Source organism: Nelumbo lutea, chromosome 5 (genome assembly GCF_056320005.1).
Source record: "Nelumbo lutea isolate HS-2025 chromosome 5, American lotus-T2T, whole genome shotgun sequence".
NCBI lineage: Eukaryota > Viridiplantae > Streptophyta > Magnoliopsida > Proteales > Nelumbonaceae > Nelumbo > Nelumbo lutea.
The window spans coordinates 35,414,939-35,434,148 of record NC_142688.1 but is presented as its reverse complement, the minus strand read 5'-3'; the positions used below and the strand labels follow the sequence as shown (position 1 = coordinate 35,434,148).

General features: G+C 37.9%; 1 protein-coding gene across 2 annotated transcripts; it reads left to right on the top strand.

Moving 5' to 3' along the window:
• Positions 1-1,906: 1,906 nt before the first annotated feature.
• LOC148851667 (Thioredoxin superfamily protein) lies at positions 1,907-18,860 on the top strand. 2 transcript variants are annotated; one of them, XM_088945032.1, is made up of 10 exons: positions 1,907-2,368; positions 2,472-2,537; positions 5,306-5,386; positions 5,525-5,578; positions 5,656-5,724; positions 16,211-16,273; positions 17,738-17,820; positions 17,920-17,985; positions 18,098-18,202; positions 18,308-18,860. In XM_088945032.1, exons 1-9 carry the CDS (start codon positions 2,126-2,128, stop codon positions 18,138-18,140), a joined length of 768 nt encoding a protein of 255 aa, XP_088801158.1. In that variant the 5' UTR covers positions 1,907-2,125; the 3' UTR covers positions 18,141-18,202; positions 18,308-18,860. The 2 variants fall into 2 exon arrangements, with proteins under 2 accessions (XP_088801158.1, XP_088801159.1); XM_088945033.1 differs by lacking the exons at positions 17,738-17,820; positions 17,920-17,985; positions 18,098-18,202; positions 18,308-18,860 and adding an exon at positions 16,422-16,624 and having other exon boundaries at positions 1,913-2,368.
• Positions 18,861-19,210: the final 350 nt, after the last annotated feature.

Genomic DNA, 19,210 nt, shown 5'->3' with positions numbered 1-19,210 from the left:
GGCCTAATGGAAGAGTCTAAGAGCCTTAGTGATTTGGCTTAATGGGAAGGCTACGAAGGGATAACAGAGAAAGAAGAGAGAGAGAAGAAACAAGAAAGGAGGAAGGAAAAAAGGAGAGTCCATCTAACATGATCATCTTTATTTTAATATATATTAACAAATAGTTTGCTTTAAAATAAAGGGAATATTCCTAATTAGTACCCTATACTATGGGCCTAGTGCCATTTTGGTCATTGAACTTTAAAACGTGACAATTCATACCTAAACTTTCAAAATGTGTCAATCTAGTATTTGTGATTAACTAGTCTGTTAACCAACTATAAGTATATGTTGATCGCCACGATTGTGGGGGCACAAAAAGTGTTAAACCAATACTACAAGAACACCTGCGCGTGGGTATATGACTCACGTCACATTCATGATGATCTAAAAACCCGCAAAGACTTGTGAGGAGCTTAACAACCGTCGCAGACTTGCGATGAGCATAAAACACCACTTGTCCATTAACACATGATCACTAGGAAACCCATAAGGGGACATAACCTATATGTGCCATGTTAGAATCCTTAAGAGAAAGGAAATTTTGTCTTTGAAGAATTTCACTGGACATGTGGCGAAACCCCAATGATGCTCCCTTAATAGCCAACATAAAGGTAAAGATTCTCTTTTCTAATAGAAAATGTCTCTTTTTAGATCATTATCCTTATAACATTGGGGTCCTCTCTATAAAAAGGGGGATAATTCTCCCCCACATTAGATAATACCATATGATCTTGACTTAGGGCTTCTCCCTTCTCTCCTCTCTTACCCTTTCTTCCAAACGTTCTCTCTCTTTTCTGTCGCCTTCTCCGAACCTTCGGAGATTTACCAATCTTCGTAGCCTTATCATGGCACCAACAATAGCCTTACCACGACACCAACACCAACCATTAAGTGACATTTGAAAAAACACAAATGCCTTTCGAGTATCATCTAATTTTCTTTATCAACCATCTAAACGTTGATAAAAAATCAATAGTACCAAATCCTAGCTTCTTCTATTCAAGAAAGTTGAAGTCACCATAACCACTAAGACGTGACCCCAACTTTCTTGACAAGAGGCAAGGATTTGGGATTGTTAATTTTTTGTCAACATTTGGATGATTGATAAAGAAAATTAGATGACATTTGAAGGACATTTGTGTCTTTTTCAAATGCCACTTAACGATTGATTAATAGATGATTAACAACAGTTACTAGATTGACACATTTTGAATATTCGAATAATAAATTATTGCATTTTAAAATTTGGGAACCAAAAAGGCACTAAGCCCAAAATACAGGGTATTAATCGAGAATTCTTTGTTATTTGTTAGCCCAAAATACAGGATAATAATCGAGAATTCTTTGCTATTTGTTAATACAAACTAACAAATAGTTTGCTCTAAAATAAATAAATTCTTTTCTATTCCACAAGAATCAATCTTTGGCTGAAGTGTAACTTATATTTGCTATGAGTTCATTATTGTATAATCATAGTTCAAAGTATCAATATGATATGCCCGATACAGGGCGTATTGTATTATATCATATTTTTTGAAAAAAATACGATCTGAAAGTTCTGTTTCCAGGTGTTTCAAATCCCCAATTTTTTTTAATAATAAAAAACATATTAAAAGCTTTCCAAAAAATCAAAATGTAAAAAAAAAGCTAAAAAAAATAAAGTTTCAGCCGTTTCTAAGTACCGATAAGATACGACCGAAACTTTGAACCTTGTGTATAATAGATTATTAAGTGTTTAACAAGAAAAAAATTATGAATCTTTTTTAATGCACCACGTCTAAGAAAAACTGTGGATAATATGGCAAACATGTGGATAGCCTTTCCACCTCTAATTTATAGGTTTGTGCTAATAATTAATAAACGAGCTTATGAAAATTTGTTTTCTTAGCTTATGGTCCGATCGGATTCATCCCCAATCAGATCAATTAATCAACAACCGTAAAAGGGGTCTCCGGTCTCCTCCAAGAGGTTGAATCTTGAATGGTGCAAAACTGCGTCTGACCCACTTTATACAACCTTTTCTCACTTTCCAGAATCCAGACCATAACCCAACGCAGGAGTGCTGGGGAGCAGACGGAGGGGAATGGCTAGTTCTAGAGCTCTCGCCCCTGCCATTCTTGGCTCCATGCGCTCACGTCTTCTCCCCCTCAAATCTACCATAGTAACAAAAAGAATTTCGTCTCTTTCATCATATTCTGCCTCAAACCTTGGTTTCTCTCCTTCCCTGCGACTGAGAAAAGCTAAACCAGCAAGAAAGTTTATAATTCGGGCTGCAAGAACAGAGTCCAAAGGGGTCTCACTGGGGTTCCGAGCTCCTGAGTTTGAGGTGCTTCTTTGATTTTTTGGACTAATGTCATGTGGGCTATCTTCATTTCCTCTCATTTATTTGAAATGTAATTGGTTTGTCTTTCTTACGTTGATTAGTTTAGCTTCCAGAGCCTCTCACGGGGAAAATTTGGAAACTTGATGATTTTGAGTCGTATCCTGCTTTACTGGTAAATGGCCGATTCCTTTGAGCTTCTACTTTTTGACATTAATTGGTTTTGATTAGTGAGTTCTGTAGTTCTTTTTGTATTTTTTTTTTGAGCAACTAATGGGTTTTAAGCTCCTACTTTTTGTATTTTTTTTTGAGCATATTGTGAGAGTTCAAGTTCCAGTGTTTCCTTAAAAGAATCTTCCAATCGTTTTGTTTCTCTTGCACACTGTCATATTGTTGTCAGTTTTCTAGTGATCAGCACTTTTCTAGAGATAACTAATTGGAAAAGTTAAATGAAATGGAGGATAGTGGATCTCACAGTCAATAAGTCAACAACAATCTCAAGATGTCCTTTGATTTAGTTACTTCTCTTATAGTTGGCATAAGGCTTGGATGATGATGATGATGCTATCTTCTAGCTGATTATAATTTGTCTTGCTTCGGAAATGAAGCTTGATAGGTAGTGGTGGCAACCTCTTTTCCTACATATCTAGTACACCTTAGCCATTTTTCCGAAACATCTTCTGCTTGCAGAAACATCTAAAAACGATTTAAAAAATACTTGGATCCCAAAAGAGAAAGTGATGGGTCCATTTCTCTTGTGTTGGAAGGATTTAAGGATGTATTCATAGAGAAAGGGTAACGGTATGTCTGACATATTTCTTTTAGTAAAGGGAAATGCAACTCTCATTTTCTTGCTGTCAAGGATAGGAATGCAGATATAAATGTCTTGTATGATATGATGATAAAACACTTACATTATTTCTTTTGAGAAAGGGTAACAGTATATATCATTGATGAAGGATGTACAAAAGCATTTAAAAGAAGAAAGAAAACATTGGAACACATTGACAACAAAAATTAGGTAGGCTGAGAGCTATACAAAAAGTGCTTCTCACACCTGACCTCTGAAGAGTGAAGAGCATTAGCAATTGTAGCCGGTTTCCTTATAATCCGTCTTCTTTGAATTGAAAGGAAGATAAGATATGTCTAATTTTCATAATGGCAATTATTTACCTCCCACTGCCCCTTGATCAAAATGCTTTCCACCTAATAATGTTGTCCGAATTCCCTCCAGTGGCAAGGAAGGGCTAAGTCTTCTTTCAATTGTAGCCCCTATACAGAGAGCTGATACCTCCACTTTAGTGGAGTTGCATTACCTATGGAACCACTGACTGACTGAAGACCCATACAATGCTTCTTCTGAAATAGTAAAGGCCCCACCAAAAACTCCAGCACTAGGATGCCTAAAAAGCTTCCACCAGACTGCAGCCTCACCTCTTCTTTAATCAGGGGGAGAGAAATCCCCATTGAGAGCTTATGGTGTAGAGAAGATTTGGGAATTTCACTGATCAAAAATAGATTTGTGAATTTCCACAACAACTCTATAAAACTCAGTGAGATACACCTTTTGATTCCTTCGATGACAAGACTATGAGTTTAATATGAAAAACACCAACCTTCACAAGGCTCCAAAAGAGGACTCTTTCCCTTTGGAGATATAGCTGTTGTTTCTCTTGTCAAACTCTCCCACATGATTACATGAATGGTGGGCTTCCAATTATTAGTGTCTAGAATATCTCCTGGTGCTACTCATTGAAGCCCCACAAGGTCCAAGAAGAAATGATAGAGCTGCTTGGGGTGCAATAGAAGATATATGGCTGATCTGGCATCTTTAATGGACATGATGCAACTTGGGAGGATAAATATCAATTGTTGAACTTTCTTTCGAGGATGTTACATGTATTGACCTTTCCATATGCTTCTTTCTGCACCAAAGAAAAAAAAAAGAGAAAAGAAAAAGCCCTTGGGAGAGTACAAGATAATCAAATCCTTTTCAGTGAAACTTTGTAACTAAGAATCCTTTCTCAATATTTATATCTTTCCAAATTTTGATGAAACGTCTATTTACTGCAATTTTTATATTATAATCTGTTAAACTATGCTGTTTATGTATTTTTTAGAAATGCTCATGTTGTAAATTTCATTCTAAAGTGTCCATACAATGCCAGTGTTGTATTGGATATTTGGAATATTTGACATGGCTATAGTAAGCAGTACAGGTACTAGGTATCATATGTTGTATCTTCTTGTGTTAAAGTTTTTATTCTCATTTCTTCAATTCATTAGCGACTTATTCAATGTGCAAAATAAAAACCAAAAAAGATTTTTTAAAACTTCTAAATTAGCTCATGGGATTGATAGGGGATTGTAGGATCTGAAGTGATCCAAGTGCATTCTTCAGTTTTCTGCAAACTAGAAATCTATCTTGCATGGTCACCTTGGATGTCCATGGATATATTGAAAACAAGGTTGAGTCCTTTGGATTACTTTGTGGCTTAGCCACCATTTTTTTCAATTGACTATATGTACTTTTTGTGGGTTTATTCAAAGGGATCATATTTGAACTGTATTTCCCATTTTTTATCATTCAAAAAGCTTGGTTTCTTTACTTAATATTATTAAAATACTTGTTATGGTACTGAACAGTGGTTTTCGGTACTGGCACTACAAACCATTGTAGGGCTATAAATGTTGCACAAATAGGGTTTGTTATTGCATTCCATTTTTTGATGGAAGTGGGACCTGAATGGGATCTCTGGCCGACAAAACAACTGCTAATGTCAGCCAGTGTTGTGATTACCACATTGTGTCCAGCTTTGTGCAATACCCAAAGCTCTACAGCCGTTCATAGTACCAGAACCAAAGGCTACTGTAAAGTTATCTGGTTTCTCTTTTGCTTAAATCAACTACAATTGGATGCATGTTGACATTGAATTGATGCAGGTTATGTTTATCTGCAATCACTGCCCATTTGTAAAACACTTGAAGAAAGACATTGTGAAACTTACAAATTTCTACATGAAGGTAATTGAACTGCATCTCCTGCTTCAGGGGTTTATATAGTCTTAATGTTTCAGTGCCACCTGGTACCGGTCACCTGGATAAGTTATTCATTTGACAAAGAAATAACGCACAGATACTTGGTTCTCTGTTTTTCTGCAGAAAGGACTTGCAGTTATTGCGATCTCTTCAAATTCTGTAGCTACTCACCCACAGGTTATAATGAATTATTCTTTCAGAATATATCTATACCCTTGCCATATGGTTCTTAAAAAAGGATTTTTCTTATGCAGGACGGACCAGAATTCATGGCAGAAGAAGCTAAATTTTTTAATTATCCTTTTCCTTATCTCTATGATGAGGTATGCCTTTTCTGATCTCAATCTGTTTTTCTTCTTTTACTTTTCCTTTTTCTTCATGGATTTACAAATATCTGCCTGTTTCCAGTGTCTCCTGGTGATATATTTATTGCTTTAATATAATCTAGCATGTTATTATTTTTTACACAAAGCATCACATTCTTATGATCATGTATCTTCGTTAGATTCCATGTGCCATTTATCAGTTAATTTGGCATCTGCACTTCAATAAGATCCTTAACTACTTTACTTGATAGACATATGCCCATACCTATTTATCCAGAGTTCCAAACCATGGAGATAAGGGTAGAAACTTTTGTCAAAATCTCATTGTCATACTGCCCTTTCATTGAAGCTAATACAGAATTGACTTTGTATATTCCAGTTTGAACCACATTCATTATTATTATTTTTTAATTACAGGGAGACAATAATGTGTAAAAAAAAATCTTAGTCAATAATAGGCAATAAAATAAAATAAGAGAAGTGTCGGTTCAAAAAAATGGATGAAATAAGAAAAGGAATTTTATAACGACCATTGCCTTAAAGTTTCATATTTTTATCAATTGTCATATTAATGGCCTACTTGAAAGCCACCACAAGACAAGTACTATTTGTGGTGGAAGATACATATTGTGCATTTTGCATCATAAAAGCATAATTTAGATAATTGTTTTTACAAAATTTGCTGCTTGATTAGAGAAAGGGTGCTAAGGTCAACTGCATTTGAGGCATGCCTGGGGTAGTATTAATTTTCTCATGTGAAACCATTTTTCTCTATTTTATGATGATGGTTTACAAAAGCACCAATACTTGATTTCAACTTTAAATTTCTCGTTTATTGAATCCACCGTATTGAGCAAAAGAAGATGAAGAAGCATTAGTATTTATACCATACTAGCCGTACAACACAAGAGGCCTACAAAATTACAAAAATACCCCTGCGGGCACTAAACCTGCATCCAAAACATATAACACACCTGACAACACTCCCCCTCAAGTTGGGGCATAAATATCAATCATGCCTAACTTGTCACAGAGACCTTGGCGTTTGGAATGGTTTAGCCCTTTTGTAAAGATGTTTGCTAGTTGGTCTTCAGAGCTGATGTATGGAGTGCATACTTCGCCTGTGATGGTTTTGTCTTTGATAAAGTGCTTGTCAACTTCAATGTGCTTTGTTCTATCATGTAGTACCGGGTTAGCAGCGATACTTATAGCTGCCTTGTTGTCACAGAGTAGAGTCATGGGTTAGTCAACTGGGAAACCCAACTCTCCCAATAGATTCTTTATCCACATACCTTTGGCTACTCCGTGTGCCATTGCACGGTACTCAGCTTCAGCACTGGATCTAGCTACCACGGTTTGCTTCTTACTCCTCCAAGTAATAAGGTTCCCTCCTACAAAGGTGCAGTAACCACTAGTAGACCTTCTGTCACTTTGAGATCCAACCCAATCCGCATCTGTGTAAATTTCAATTCTCAAATGTCCATGTTTCTGGAATAATAAACCAGCACCTGGGAACTTCTTAAGATACCATAGTATTCTCTCCGTTGCTTCAAGATGAGTGGACCTAGGTGCATGCATGAACTGGCTAAGGACACCAACAGCATATGCTATGTCTGGACGAGTCATAGAGAGGTACAACAATCTTCCTACAAGCCTCTGAAATTGCTTCACATCCTTAAGAGGTTCACCTTGCTGTCACTTAACTTATGGTTGGGGTCAATGGGAGAGTCAGCTGGTTTAACCCCAATCTTTCCAGCGTCTTTAAGCAAGTCTAGGACATATTTCCTTTGGGAGATGAATATACCATTTTTTGATCGGGCAACCTCAATTCCAAGGAAGTATTTGGCGGGTCCTAGATCTTTCACTTCGAACTGAGTGGCAAGAAAGCCCTTCAAACTTTGAATTTCATCCTTCCAGTCACCAGTAACAATTATGTCATCCACATATACTATTAGGGCAGCCATTTTACCTTCTACCCTTTTTACAAACAGTCTGTGATCTAACTGACATTGCTTGTATCCCCTCTGTTGAACTGTAGTATGAAATCTGCTAAACCAAGAGTGAGTAGCCAAGAAATATGCACGGGATAGCACGAGAGTCCAATTTCCCCCGGGTGGGAGATAGGTTTTGGACAAAGCACTGGCAACCAAAAACACGAGGAGGGATAGAAAGAAGAGGGGCCTTAGGAAAGAGAAGCTGATGTGGGGCTTTGTACTCTAACCAACGAGAGGGCATTTGGTTAATGAGGTATGTAGAACAAATGATAGCCTCAAGCCAAAATCGTTTGGGAACATTCATGTGGAGTAGTAAACCCTGTGCCACTTCAAGGAGGTGTTGGTTTTTTCGTTCAGCCACACCATTTTGTTGTGGCGTACGGGCACAAGAGCTTCGATGAAGAGATCCATGTGAAGCAAAGAACTCCGTGAGGTCAATATGAAAAAACTCTTTTGCATTGTCTGACTGAAATATTTGAATCTCGGTCTGAAATTTGGTGAAGACCATTCGCTGAAAATCTTGGATAATTTTTGGTACTTCTTCACGGGTTCGCATTGGATATACCCAAGTGTATCTGGAATAATCGTCAATGAAGGTAATGAAGTACTTTTAGCCACTCTCAGAAGGTAAAGTAACAGGACCCCACACATCAGAATTCACAATGTGAAAAGGAAACTTAGATTTACTATTTCTTTGAGGAAATTGAGTTATACAATGCTTGCTTAACTGACACGTTTGACAAGAAAAATTAGAAGCAGACACTGACTTACACAGTTCTGGGAAAACAAATTTCAAGGTCTCAAAAGACAAATGACCCAACCGACAGTGCCACAAATACATTTTACTCTTTTTGAACTGACTCATAGATTCTGTAACATGAAGGCCAACCGTATTCTCCAGCATGTAGAGTCCATCAACCAATCGTCCTCCCCTAGGCTAGATCCTGAATCACACAATAAATAGGGAAAAAAGTCACAGAACAGTTTAAGGAATTTGTAACACTACTGACTGAGAACAAATTCATAGGGAATTTTGGAACTGAAAAACATCAGAAAGAGTAAGGCCGAGGGGAAGAGAGAGAGTTCCTTGACCAGCTATGGAAGTGTGTGATCCATCAGCTAGTCTCACTTTATCTCTTCCAGAAAGAGGGTGATAAGTTTGAAAGTAAGAGGACATACCAATCATGTGTTTTGACGCTCCAGAATCAATGATCCATGGAGAGTCAAGTTGTGAGAAGCAACATGGAAAGCTGTGGCAGGATTACCTGATGTGGATGCAAAAGAGGTGGTGGGAGGAGCATCCATCTGGCGAATTGCTCTACCATAAAGCTCCAAATGGTCACGGAAGGAGTTTACAATATCCTCCCTTGGGTCAGATCCAGAGTAGCTATGTTGGCCATGTGGTGTTTGAGTCACAGTAGAAGTGGAGGGATGATTCTCCCGAGTAACCATGTTGGCCATGTTATGTTTCTTGGTACCTTGTTGCCCAGACCCTTTAATTACATCTGAGCCTTGCTTCTTGGGAAGATCATGAGCCCACTTTGGTTTCCCATGGAGATCCCAACAAGTATCTTTGGTGTGCCGGGACCTCTAACAATTAGTGCACCACAAATTTTCCTTATTCATGATTCTAGGTTTAGAAGTACTCAAAACCAAAGGCACACTGCCTTACAGAGCTGCTACAGTCCACAACTAGGCACTTGCTGATTTTTGGTTTCACAGAGAACCAAACACAAACACTGCAGCTGCAGTACTAGATTGTATGACCTACTCTTTGTAGGAGTCCACAGAACAATATACGAACACTGCACTTGCAGTGTAACCAGGTCTAAATGACCTACAATTTTACAACTTTCATGCAGCTTCTCAATAGGAAAAGCAATACAAGTGGTGGTTCACCACACCTAATCGGCTGATATCCACTTTCCAGGGCAGCCGAACAGTCACTTAGGGTTTAGGGGTCAACAACAGTCCCTTGGAGAGCTGAATAGAGCAACACACAATCGGAGGAGGGGAAAACTTCAGTTCAGTACCCAGATTTTTAGGACATTAACAGTCCCTACTCAGATTTTTAGGACATTAACAGTCCATCGAAAGAGTGCAAGAAGAGAACCATAAACAGAAAAACTTCAGTTCAGTACCCAAGTCACCCGAACTGTGAATAGGCAGTACACTCATGGACCCAATCTTCTCTGCAGGCCAGCACCCTTCTTTGTACATCTGGGATGGTTTTCTACAGTCTTCTTAGCCGAGCAACCCCAGAAAACATGTAGCAGAACCCTTTTCTGTGCTAGGAAGATGAACAATCAGCTTTCTTGTAGCAGAACCCAACTCGGCAGTGGAGACAAACAGTCAGCTTTCTTCCTTGTCTTCGAGCATCAGGACTGTAGCCTACGCAGCAGTGGAGAGAGACCTCAGCTGGTTGTTTTCCAGGCCTAGTCGGTCCTGTTCTGATACCATATTGAGCAAAAGAAGAAGAAGAAGCATTAGTATTTATACCATACTGGCCATACAACACAAGAGGCCTACAAAACTACAAAAATACCCCTGTGGGCGCTAAACCTGCGTACAAAGCATATAATACACCTGACAACACACCGTTCATCCACTAGAGGTAGGGGATGCGTAGTACTATTTTTTCTAGTTGTGCAATATAGAGCACCAAAGGAGTATTAACAACTGAAGAGCATTTTATGCAATGCTAGTCTCTTGTGGAATAGGTATCCTGTAGCTTTATGAAAATTGATTTTGTGTGTGTGTGTACACATGTGTTGGACTTGAGGTTGCATATTCTAATGAACAAAAATTTCTCAAAAATTATTCTAGTGAGCAGAAGATGAACCCCTAAAGTTCTCAAAGTTAAACAGGAGAACTATTTATCTCATTTACAGATGATCCTGAACAGTTCCTTATAAGGCTATATCTATCTATCATAATAATCATCATCATTATCTTTCACTTGAAGACTTGCTTGTTAACTTTGGTGCAGTCCTTTCCATTGTGAAGTATTGAAGAGTGCATCTAGTGCTAGTGTGATGCACTACTCAGTGGTTTTTACTATATTATAAAAGTTGAGTAACTGGAAAAGTATTTATATCAAAGTCAAACTGAAGAAGTATTCATCTCGTTGTACAGATGTTCCTGAATAGTCCCTTCTAAGACTTTGTATCCATCAAAATAATTATCACCATTATCTTCCACTTGAAGATTTCGTTTGCTTGTTAAATTTGGTTCACTCCTTTCCATTGTGAACTATCAAAGAATGCATTTGGTGCTAGTGTGGTGCACTAATCAATGGTTTTAACTCCTATATTATAAAAGTTGAGTAAGTTCGAGCGTGTCAATTAGGGGTACAACTTGAGGACGGGCTGGGCCAGGTTTAAGGTCAACCAAGCCCTGTCCTAATTGTTGGGCTTAAGTTCCAAGCTAGATTGGGTCTGAGGTTAAGCCCAATTACCCAATCCAGGATTGGCCCAAAATAAAATTTGATACACTTGGGTTGGGCTTGGGCCCAAGCTGGGATCAGGTTGATCACTTGGGCTTAGGTGGGCCTATTGGGCCCAATGTGTCAAAAATGGCATAATCCTATCTAAACCATCAATGGATGGGTGTGTATGTATTGTTTGTGTTAGGGCCAGGTTCAGGCTGGGCTAGCCCTGGGCCCAGCCTGGAAAATGCAAAGCCTGGGGATTTGGGCCTGGGCCTAGCTCATGTAACTTTTCGGGTTGGGCCTGCCCAAGTTGTACCCTACATGTCATGCAATATTTCATGTTTACTTGTTCTTTCTAGAAATTTCTTCACTATCTTTTCTCCAAAGTTGATCTAATGAAATACATACTTTATCTGCTTTCCTTTACATGAATTCTTTTGAGGATACTTTGATTCAAAAATAATGTGTGTAGTATTTTAGTATGTAATTGTCAAGTTCAAGAAATTCAATGGTTTCACTATTTAGTTCAGTGAGGCACTTGTAGTTCATTAACATCTTTTTTGCCCTTTTTGTTGTTACATTGGTATTATACGATGGAAACTGGAACGGAACTGTGGAAAAGCAGTGTAATCAAACAAAGCATCTAGGCACTGCCTAGTCATTTTGGTCCCCCAGATGAAGCATCAATTAGTTGGTACCTTTGTGATGGCTAGTTGACTTGGCAGATCAGCTTATCAGTTGTGTTCCCATTGAATAATGGGGGGAATCTTCTCCATCAGCAGACTTCCATTTCAAAGAAAAACACTCTGCTAATCAGTACTGATAGATACAGATTGTAGAAAACCTGTCAGAGACTTGGAAAATCCTCTTTCCTATTTTAAGCCAGAAAAATATCTTTGCTTTAAGTTTGCATTCTCACCTATTCATTCTACTTCCCTTTGTTACAAGAAATAATTCATTGGTAGAAGTGAACCAAATATAAACGCTCTTTTTCCTTTTCTTCTTTTTAACTTTTCATTCCTATATATTACATGGAGTTGAGTGCAGTTTCAAAGTGGGTATGTGTCTAGGAATCAGGTTCATCTGACCTCAAATTTTCGGATATGGAGACTTGGCTAAAAATAACCCACAAACTGTTACTAATATATATGCATACATCATATTGGATGACAAGCATTTAATTTCCAATCATGTAAACAAGCTATTAAATGGCTTGTTTGGTGGTACTAATATATGCATACATTGAGGAGAGTTAAGTTCTCTTAACTCTCCGGAAGAAAAAAAAAAAAACAGATTACAATTGAGCTCAAAATAAAGAAACCCTGTTCACCCCTTGTTTGGCTAACCCATCAGCAAAAGAGTTAGCACTTTTAATCCAGCACACTCTAATTTCAATGCCCTGCATCAGCCATTTGTATATTTTCTTTTCATTACTGTAGGCCCATTGGTTGTGCCCATTCTGTTTTCCTTCAACCAGCCCACCACGAATTTGGATCCTCTTCAATGATCAATTTGTTAAATGTTCATCTCCTTGGCTCTTTGGACACTTTCCAAGGCTGCTAGGATCTCAGCCCTAAGGGAGTCACCAACTCCAATTGACCCAGAGAAAGGGCAACTAAATTCCCTTCTCATTTCTTATCACTCCTCCAATACCCGAAGGACCTGGGTTCCCAACACTGCTGCCATCAAAATTTAGCTTAAAAAACCATTAGGGGGAGAAGTCCAATGTAGGACTGAGGCCTCCTTAACTGGGGATGAGAAAGCAATTGAATTCCAATTTCTTAGCAAGTCATCTGCTGAGAAGTCTTTTTTTTTTTGATAGATAATAAGAAGGTATTGTATTAATGAAAAGAGGAGGGTGAGAAGCCCTCAATCCTATACAAAAGAAGTGTGCCTTTAACTATGCACAGATATGTATAGAGAGAGCTCTATTTTTTCCAAAAAGAAAGAAAACTCAAAAAATGATGGACCACCACTGATCAGAGAAAGTGGGCAGGCACATCCACAAAAAGCTTTGATCACCTGGCCCAGCTCACAAGTAGCCTTTCCACCTTCCCTAAAACCACCTCCACTGCATTAGATTTAGACTAAAAAATCCTCTGATTGCACTCTTTTCACATCATCCAAAAAATCTGCTGAGAAGTCAAAAAACTCCAAGATCTTCAACCTGTTAACCACTCCGATAAGAATTATTTCCATGATAGCTTCTTTACTTCTTTCCTTCTCTGAGAAAGTCTCAAATTTCTTTCCTCCCAAATAGTCCAGATAATGGCAGCCCTTCCACATCTCCACATTATTTTTCCCCTTTTCTTTGGCCAGCTGAAGAAAGTAGAAGCAAACAAGCTCTACACAGTTGGTGGGTGGGGGTGGGGGGTCCACCTGCACCCAAACAAGAGGAGAACCACTCCCAAATACTTCAAACAAAGTTGCAGGAAATTAGTAAGTGATAGCAGGACTCACCTTTAGCCTTGCAAAGAATGCACCAATGAGGGGGAATGCAGATTTTAGGTATTTTTCTTTGAAGTAAATCACATGTATTGATTCTTTCTAGAAAGGCCTCCCAACAAAAACTCTTAACCCTCGATGGAATAGGTTTCCCTCATACCTCTTTTATAGGAAACGGCAAGGCCCCACTACTATCTAGCTGCCTTAGCTTTGAAATAGGAAACATAGGTGAAAGATCCAGAAGGAGAAAGGTCCAAATCCTCTTATCAGGCTTGGTAGGATCCAGAAAAACCCCATCAAGGATGGCGATTAAATCAATAACACTACTCAGCTCTGTGTCTCTGATAGCCCTTCTAAACCCAAATCCCAGCTGAACCCAATATTAGAGTTGGAAGGAACCAAAAAGGTAGAAACAGGTTCAATTTTATAATTGGACATGGCAAATAGAGATGGAAATTGATCCCTCAGAGGAGAATCCCCAACCCAAATCTGTTCCCAAAACTTAATTCGATTTCCAGAATTTAAGTCATACCTGATCCAAGGCAAGAACAGTGGAAGGATGGCTTGGATGGCTTTCCATGAGGAAGCTCTAGTGGTCCTAGCCTAGTTTCCAGCGTCCCAACCATTCTTTGCTAACCCATGAATGCTCACCACAACCTTTACCCATAGTTTTCCTTTCTCAAGCAACTAATCTCCACAACCAGTTCCCTGAAAGAGCCAAATTTCTCTTCAGAACATTTCCAATTCCATGACCTCCAAATCTTTTGCCTCTACTGACCATTTCCCACCTAACCCTGTGGTCCTTTCTTTCCTCCCCTGACTCTCAAAGTAAGTGTCTCATTAGTTTATCCAACTTGCTAGCCATCCCTCTAGGATTTTTTTTCCTACAGGAATTTTAAACATTGACAAAAAGTACACAGGCAAGTTAACAAGGCTGGATCTAATAAGTATTATTCTCCCTCCTAGAGAAATGTAGTTTTTCTTCCAAGAAGCAAGCCTTTTCTGAAATCTTTTCAACTATCGGGGCCCAGAAGCTTCCTTTCCTAGGGTTATCACCTAGAGGGAGACCCAGATAATTTATAGGCCAATTCGAAACCACACAACCCAAGATAACTGCACACTCTGAAATCTCCCCCTCCATATTAGTTCTACAATGCAACTATTCTCAAAGTTAACTTTCAAGTTAGATATTTACTCAAAGAGTTGTATAACCAACTTCAAATTCCTAATCCACCTTATATCATCTTCTTCACATAAGAGTAAAGTATTTAGAGACATTTCACTATATCCAGGAGGGAAGCATCAACAATGAACAAAAGCAAGACAGAAATCAGATTGTAACATAACAATTACAAATCCATAAGTGGATACATTCCCAAAACTTGATTGAGCATTATATGAATTCAAACTTCAATTCTAATAATTTAACTATATCAGTTAGTAATTTTATGTTGGGTTTCTAACCAATTAATTTGGCACTTGGCTTCTTGGTACTACATATAGATGAAATTTTCTCTGTCCCAGTCAAGTCACTTACATAGTGACATGATTGACTTGAGGAAATCATATAGGTAGCCTCTTAGGCCCTGTTTGGTGGTAATTCGTGCTTTGTACTTTGAACAGAACCAAAGTACAGAGTACGTGGTATAATTCTGATTTCATACTTTTACTTCAAAAACCGTTTGGATGGAAAATTTTCCAAACATATTTTTCAAAGTAAATATAAATGATGGCATTCGGATACAGTAAAATGTTTTATATGTGCATGCCACATGGCATCATATATGAATGCCATTTGGTATTTGAATATGAGTCATTGACATGTGGCTGTCACATGGCATTTGAAGGTCAGTCAATGGTATTACATGCCATGTGGCAACATAGATGAATGCCACATGGCATATGATTGTCATTAATTATGTTCAAATGTCATGTGACATCCATATATGCCACGCAACATCTGAATGTTGGATCAATGACATGTGGATGGCACGTGGCAGCATAGATGAATGCCATGTTGCACTTGAAAGTAAGTCAATGATACTACATCCCATGTGTCACCGAATACATTAATATGCCTGTGCTTTCACGTGGCATTCATATATGTTACCACGTGGTGATGTGTATAAGTATCACATATTGGTTGATGCACATGTTTTAGAAAGTATGTCAAAAAGCCAAAAAGCATAAAGTATCAAAAACTGATTTCGTGCTTTTTGTACATTTACTTCGTATTTTTTATAAGTAATAAACACCCCAAACAAATGCCTTCTGGTACTTTTCATACTTTCATAAAAGTATGAAAGTACTTTCAAATGTACCGCCAAACAGGGCCTTAGTTGATCAGAAATTTAGGATTTGGCACCAATCTCAGTAGATGACAGAGAAGTTAAGAGGTCTGGAAGGGATTATGACTCTTAAATCTTAGAATGTATTGCCCGGTCTTACAAAAGTATGTACTTGATTGATGCATTGAGAAATGAAATTTACTTATCTTTTAACATATTATAGTCCCATTTTTTATCAAATTATTTGGTCATTTGTTTCGATCCAACTGAGAGTTCTTCCTTGACAAGTTGATCGTATTTTACTAACTGGGGATGTTGTGCTGCAGTCACAAGAGGTTGCAAGGGGTTTTGGAGCTGTATGCACACCAGAATTTTTCCTATTTAAAAAGGTGACTCTTTGCATACACAGAAATGCATTTAGTACAGCTTGATGCATTCCACTAGCTTCTTCCTTCTCGAGAAACTTTATTTGAGTCTTTTTTTTCCCTGGAGATCTGGCTGCTCTGTGATGTTTTCTGTCTTTTAACTTCTCATCAGACAGGTAGATTTTTATTTCAGAACCCCAGCAATAGGTTGATGAAATACAGCTTTGCATTTTGAAAGATTGGATACACTTGCTGAAGATTAGGACGTGACCTCAAATTATTGAGTATTTTCTCCAAGGTTCTAAAGGGGATGGAGTACAAATACGATGACAAGAAGGCTACAAAAAATGTAATGAAGTAATGGAACTTGCCACTTCAGTTAAGATTGACAATTGACTGGAGTCACACCTATATGGATTCATGGCTAAAAATATAAATTCCAATACCATCTTCTGTAATTCAAGACGTCCATTATTCAGTTCAGCCCTTGAGAACCTAGTTGATAGTGAATTTTCCGGTATTGGATTACCTGAAGGATGTACTTGGAGTGAATTGAAGATGGAAAAGCGAACAGAATAGTAATGTGTTTTGTGCCATTTTCTGGATTTCACAAATTGACTACAAAATGGGTCCAAATAGAACCCTGAAACTAGCAACCTTTGTAGCCACATTTCCCTCTTCTTTAGCAGAAAACATTTCCTCTTGCATGGGGAATAATCATTCATAATCTGTGCTTCAGGAGGGCATATTTCTATTTCACTTTTGCTCCCCTGAACTGAAACATAGCCTAAATCTAGCATTGTTTTATTCCATAGCTTCTTTCCTTTTTGTCCAAAAAAATAAGCAACTTAAATCAGATTCTCTTACATTATTTCTCTTTTGGGCCTCTTTTTCTCTTTATGTTTGACTTGTGTGAGGAATCTGTGTCAAATGTTTTAGTCACCTGTGGAGACTTGTTTAGAAAATAGGAATTAGTGTAGCATGTTTTAGTAACCTGTGAATACTCTAGAGAGATCTGGTCACATTTGTGAAACTTTTTGGTCAAAACGTTTAGTTGGGAAGTGGCATACCATCCCTTTTTTCTGAAGCATGATGGCTGAAAGGTCATGTATGTAAGAACATTTTCTATGAAGCTCTTCTCCTTTTGCCATTTGCTGCACATTTGGAAAAAGCAGAAGTGACAATTATTTTGAGGAAAAGGAAACAAAAAAAAACAATGGTATGGGGAAACTGGAAAAATAGTAGATCCACTTTTGGTCCTCTATCATTAAAGAATATACTGGCTTAAATTTCCAACTTCTATATGATTGATATAAATTTCTTTTATACTGTCACTGGATGTATAGTCTGTATTATCATTTATAGGCTTTTTCACCCTTCTCTCACACATTAATATAGTATTGTTTTTATCCAAAAAAAAGTTGGTTATGAAAGAATTAGAAAAGCATTATGTTCCAATGGACTTGTAGATTGATGAATTTGCAACAGGATGGTCGTAGGCCATTTGAGCTGGTTTACCATGGGCAGTTTGATGACTCACGGCCAAGTAACAACGTACAAGTTACAGGAAGGTGCTCATTTGACATTCTTATGGACATGCATGCCACAACTATCCTCAACTTCTCTTCTTTTTAGAATTTACATCTCTCCTGTTGTTTTGATGTGTCTAGGGATTTAAGCCTTGCAATAGATTGTGTTCTCAGTGGCCAACCATTACCATCAGTGCAGAAACCAAGGTACCCTCTTCTTCTGTTATGTTTCTTTCATAAGTTTCCTTGATTAGTAAATGCCAATGATTGGTCTTCCTAGATTACATTCTTAGATACATTTCCCTCCATTTCCCAAAAGTGTTGGATGCAGTATAAAGTGGCATCCAGAAAAGAGTTTGTAATCTGCAATGACTGCTTTTTCTTCCACAAGATGATTATCTGCAGGTGTATACCATACTTTGAGGTGTGTATTCTGGCCTTTCAAATATTTTTTGACACTTGAAAGATCACATGCACATTTCATATCATACTGCTGTTGTCAAACTGATGAAAGTTTTGAAATTTCCAGGAATCACAGGCTATTACACAAGATTATTGGAGAAATTTCAGGAAGGGACCAGCAAGCAAAATGTGAAACAAGGCTTATTTTGATACCCGAAACCTGTGGAGGATTTTGAATCGTGATATGCTATTTAGGATTTGAGAAGACCCTAAAAGTGAAAATTGTCTATGTTGGTAGTCCCATGCTGCATTTTGCATCTATTGTACCTAATTACTAAGGGTACTTTACTTGTTTTTTTATATCTTTAATGTTGTCTATCTCACTTATCGAAATGAGAGCCAGCTTTGGCTCTTTGGAACTTACATCCTCTCCATTCTGAGTCCTCCCTTACTGGTAATCCATCAAAAGATGAAGCGGAACAAGAGAGAGAGAGAGAGAGAGAGAGAGAGAGAGAGAGAGAGAGAGAGAGAGAGAGAGAGAGGTCAAATGTAAATGAAGAAGGAATTTGTGCATAGTTTCAAGCAGGACCATTTATGAACAATGTGGAAATGAACTGCAAAATTCCTTCCAGCTCTTAGAATTGTTAATAAATGAGGTGCTTCTCTACCTTGGTTTGGAACCCCGTAGTTCTTAATGATTTTTAATAATGAGATGCTTGTGTAGTAATAACTATCTTGGCTTGAAATCTAGTAGTTGTTTATTGATAAAAAAATCTGTTAATTGTTCTTTCTTTTTCTCTTTTCTATTTTGAACAATTTTAGAAGCCCAGTAATTTGATCCTTGCTCCCTTACATTATTATATAATTTGTCTGGATCCGTTTAGTATTTGGGCGTAGGGAGAGAAAAAAAAAAAGAAAAAAAGAAATCATATTGTGATACTTAAGACAACAAACATTCAGATACCAAATGATATCAAGGGGGCAGGTTCAAACAACTTGATAGCATGGGGGATGTAAAAAAAATTGATAA

Coding starts and splice junctions, on each gene's coding strand:
- LOC148851667 (XM_088945032.1), top strand. CDS start 2,126: ATGGCTAGTTCTAGAGCTCTCGCCCCTGCCATTCTTGGCTCCATGCGC. Junction 2,369..2,471: donor TCCGAGCTCCTGAGTTTGAG/GTGCTTCTTTGA, acceptor TGATTAGTTTAG/CTTCCAGAGCCTCTCACGGG. Junction 16,274..17,737: donor AATTTTTCCTATTTAAAAAG/GTGACTCTTTGC, acceptor AATTTGCAACAG/GATGGTCGTAGGCCATTTGA.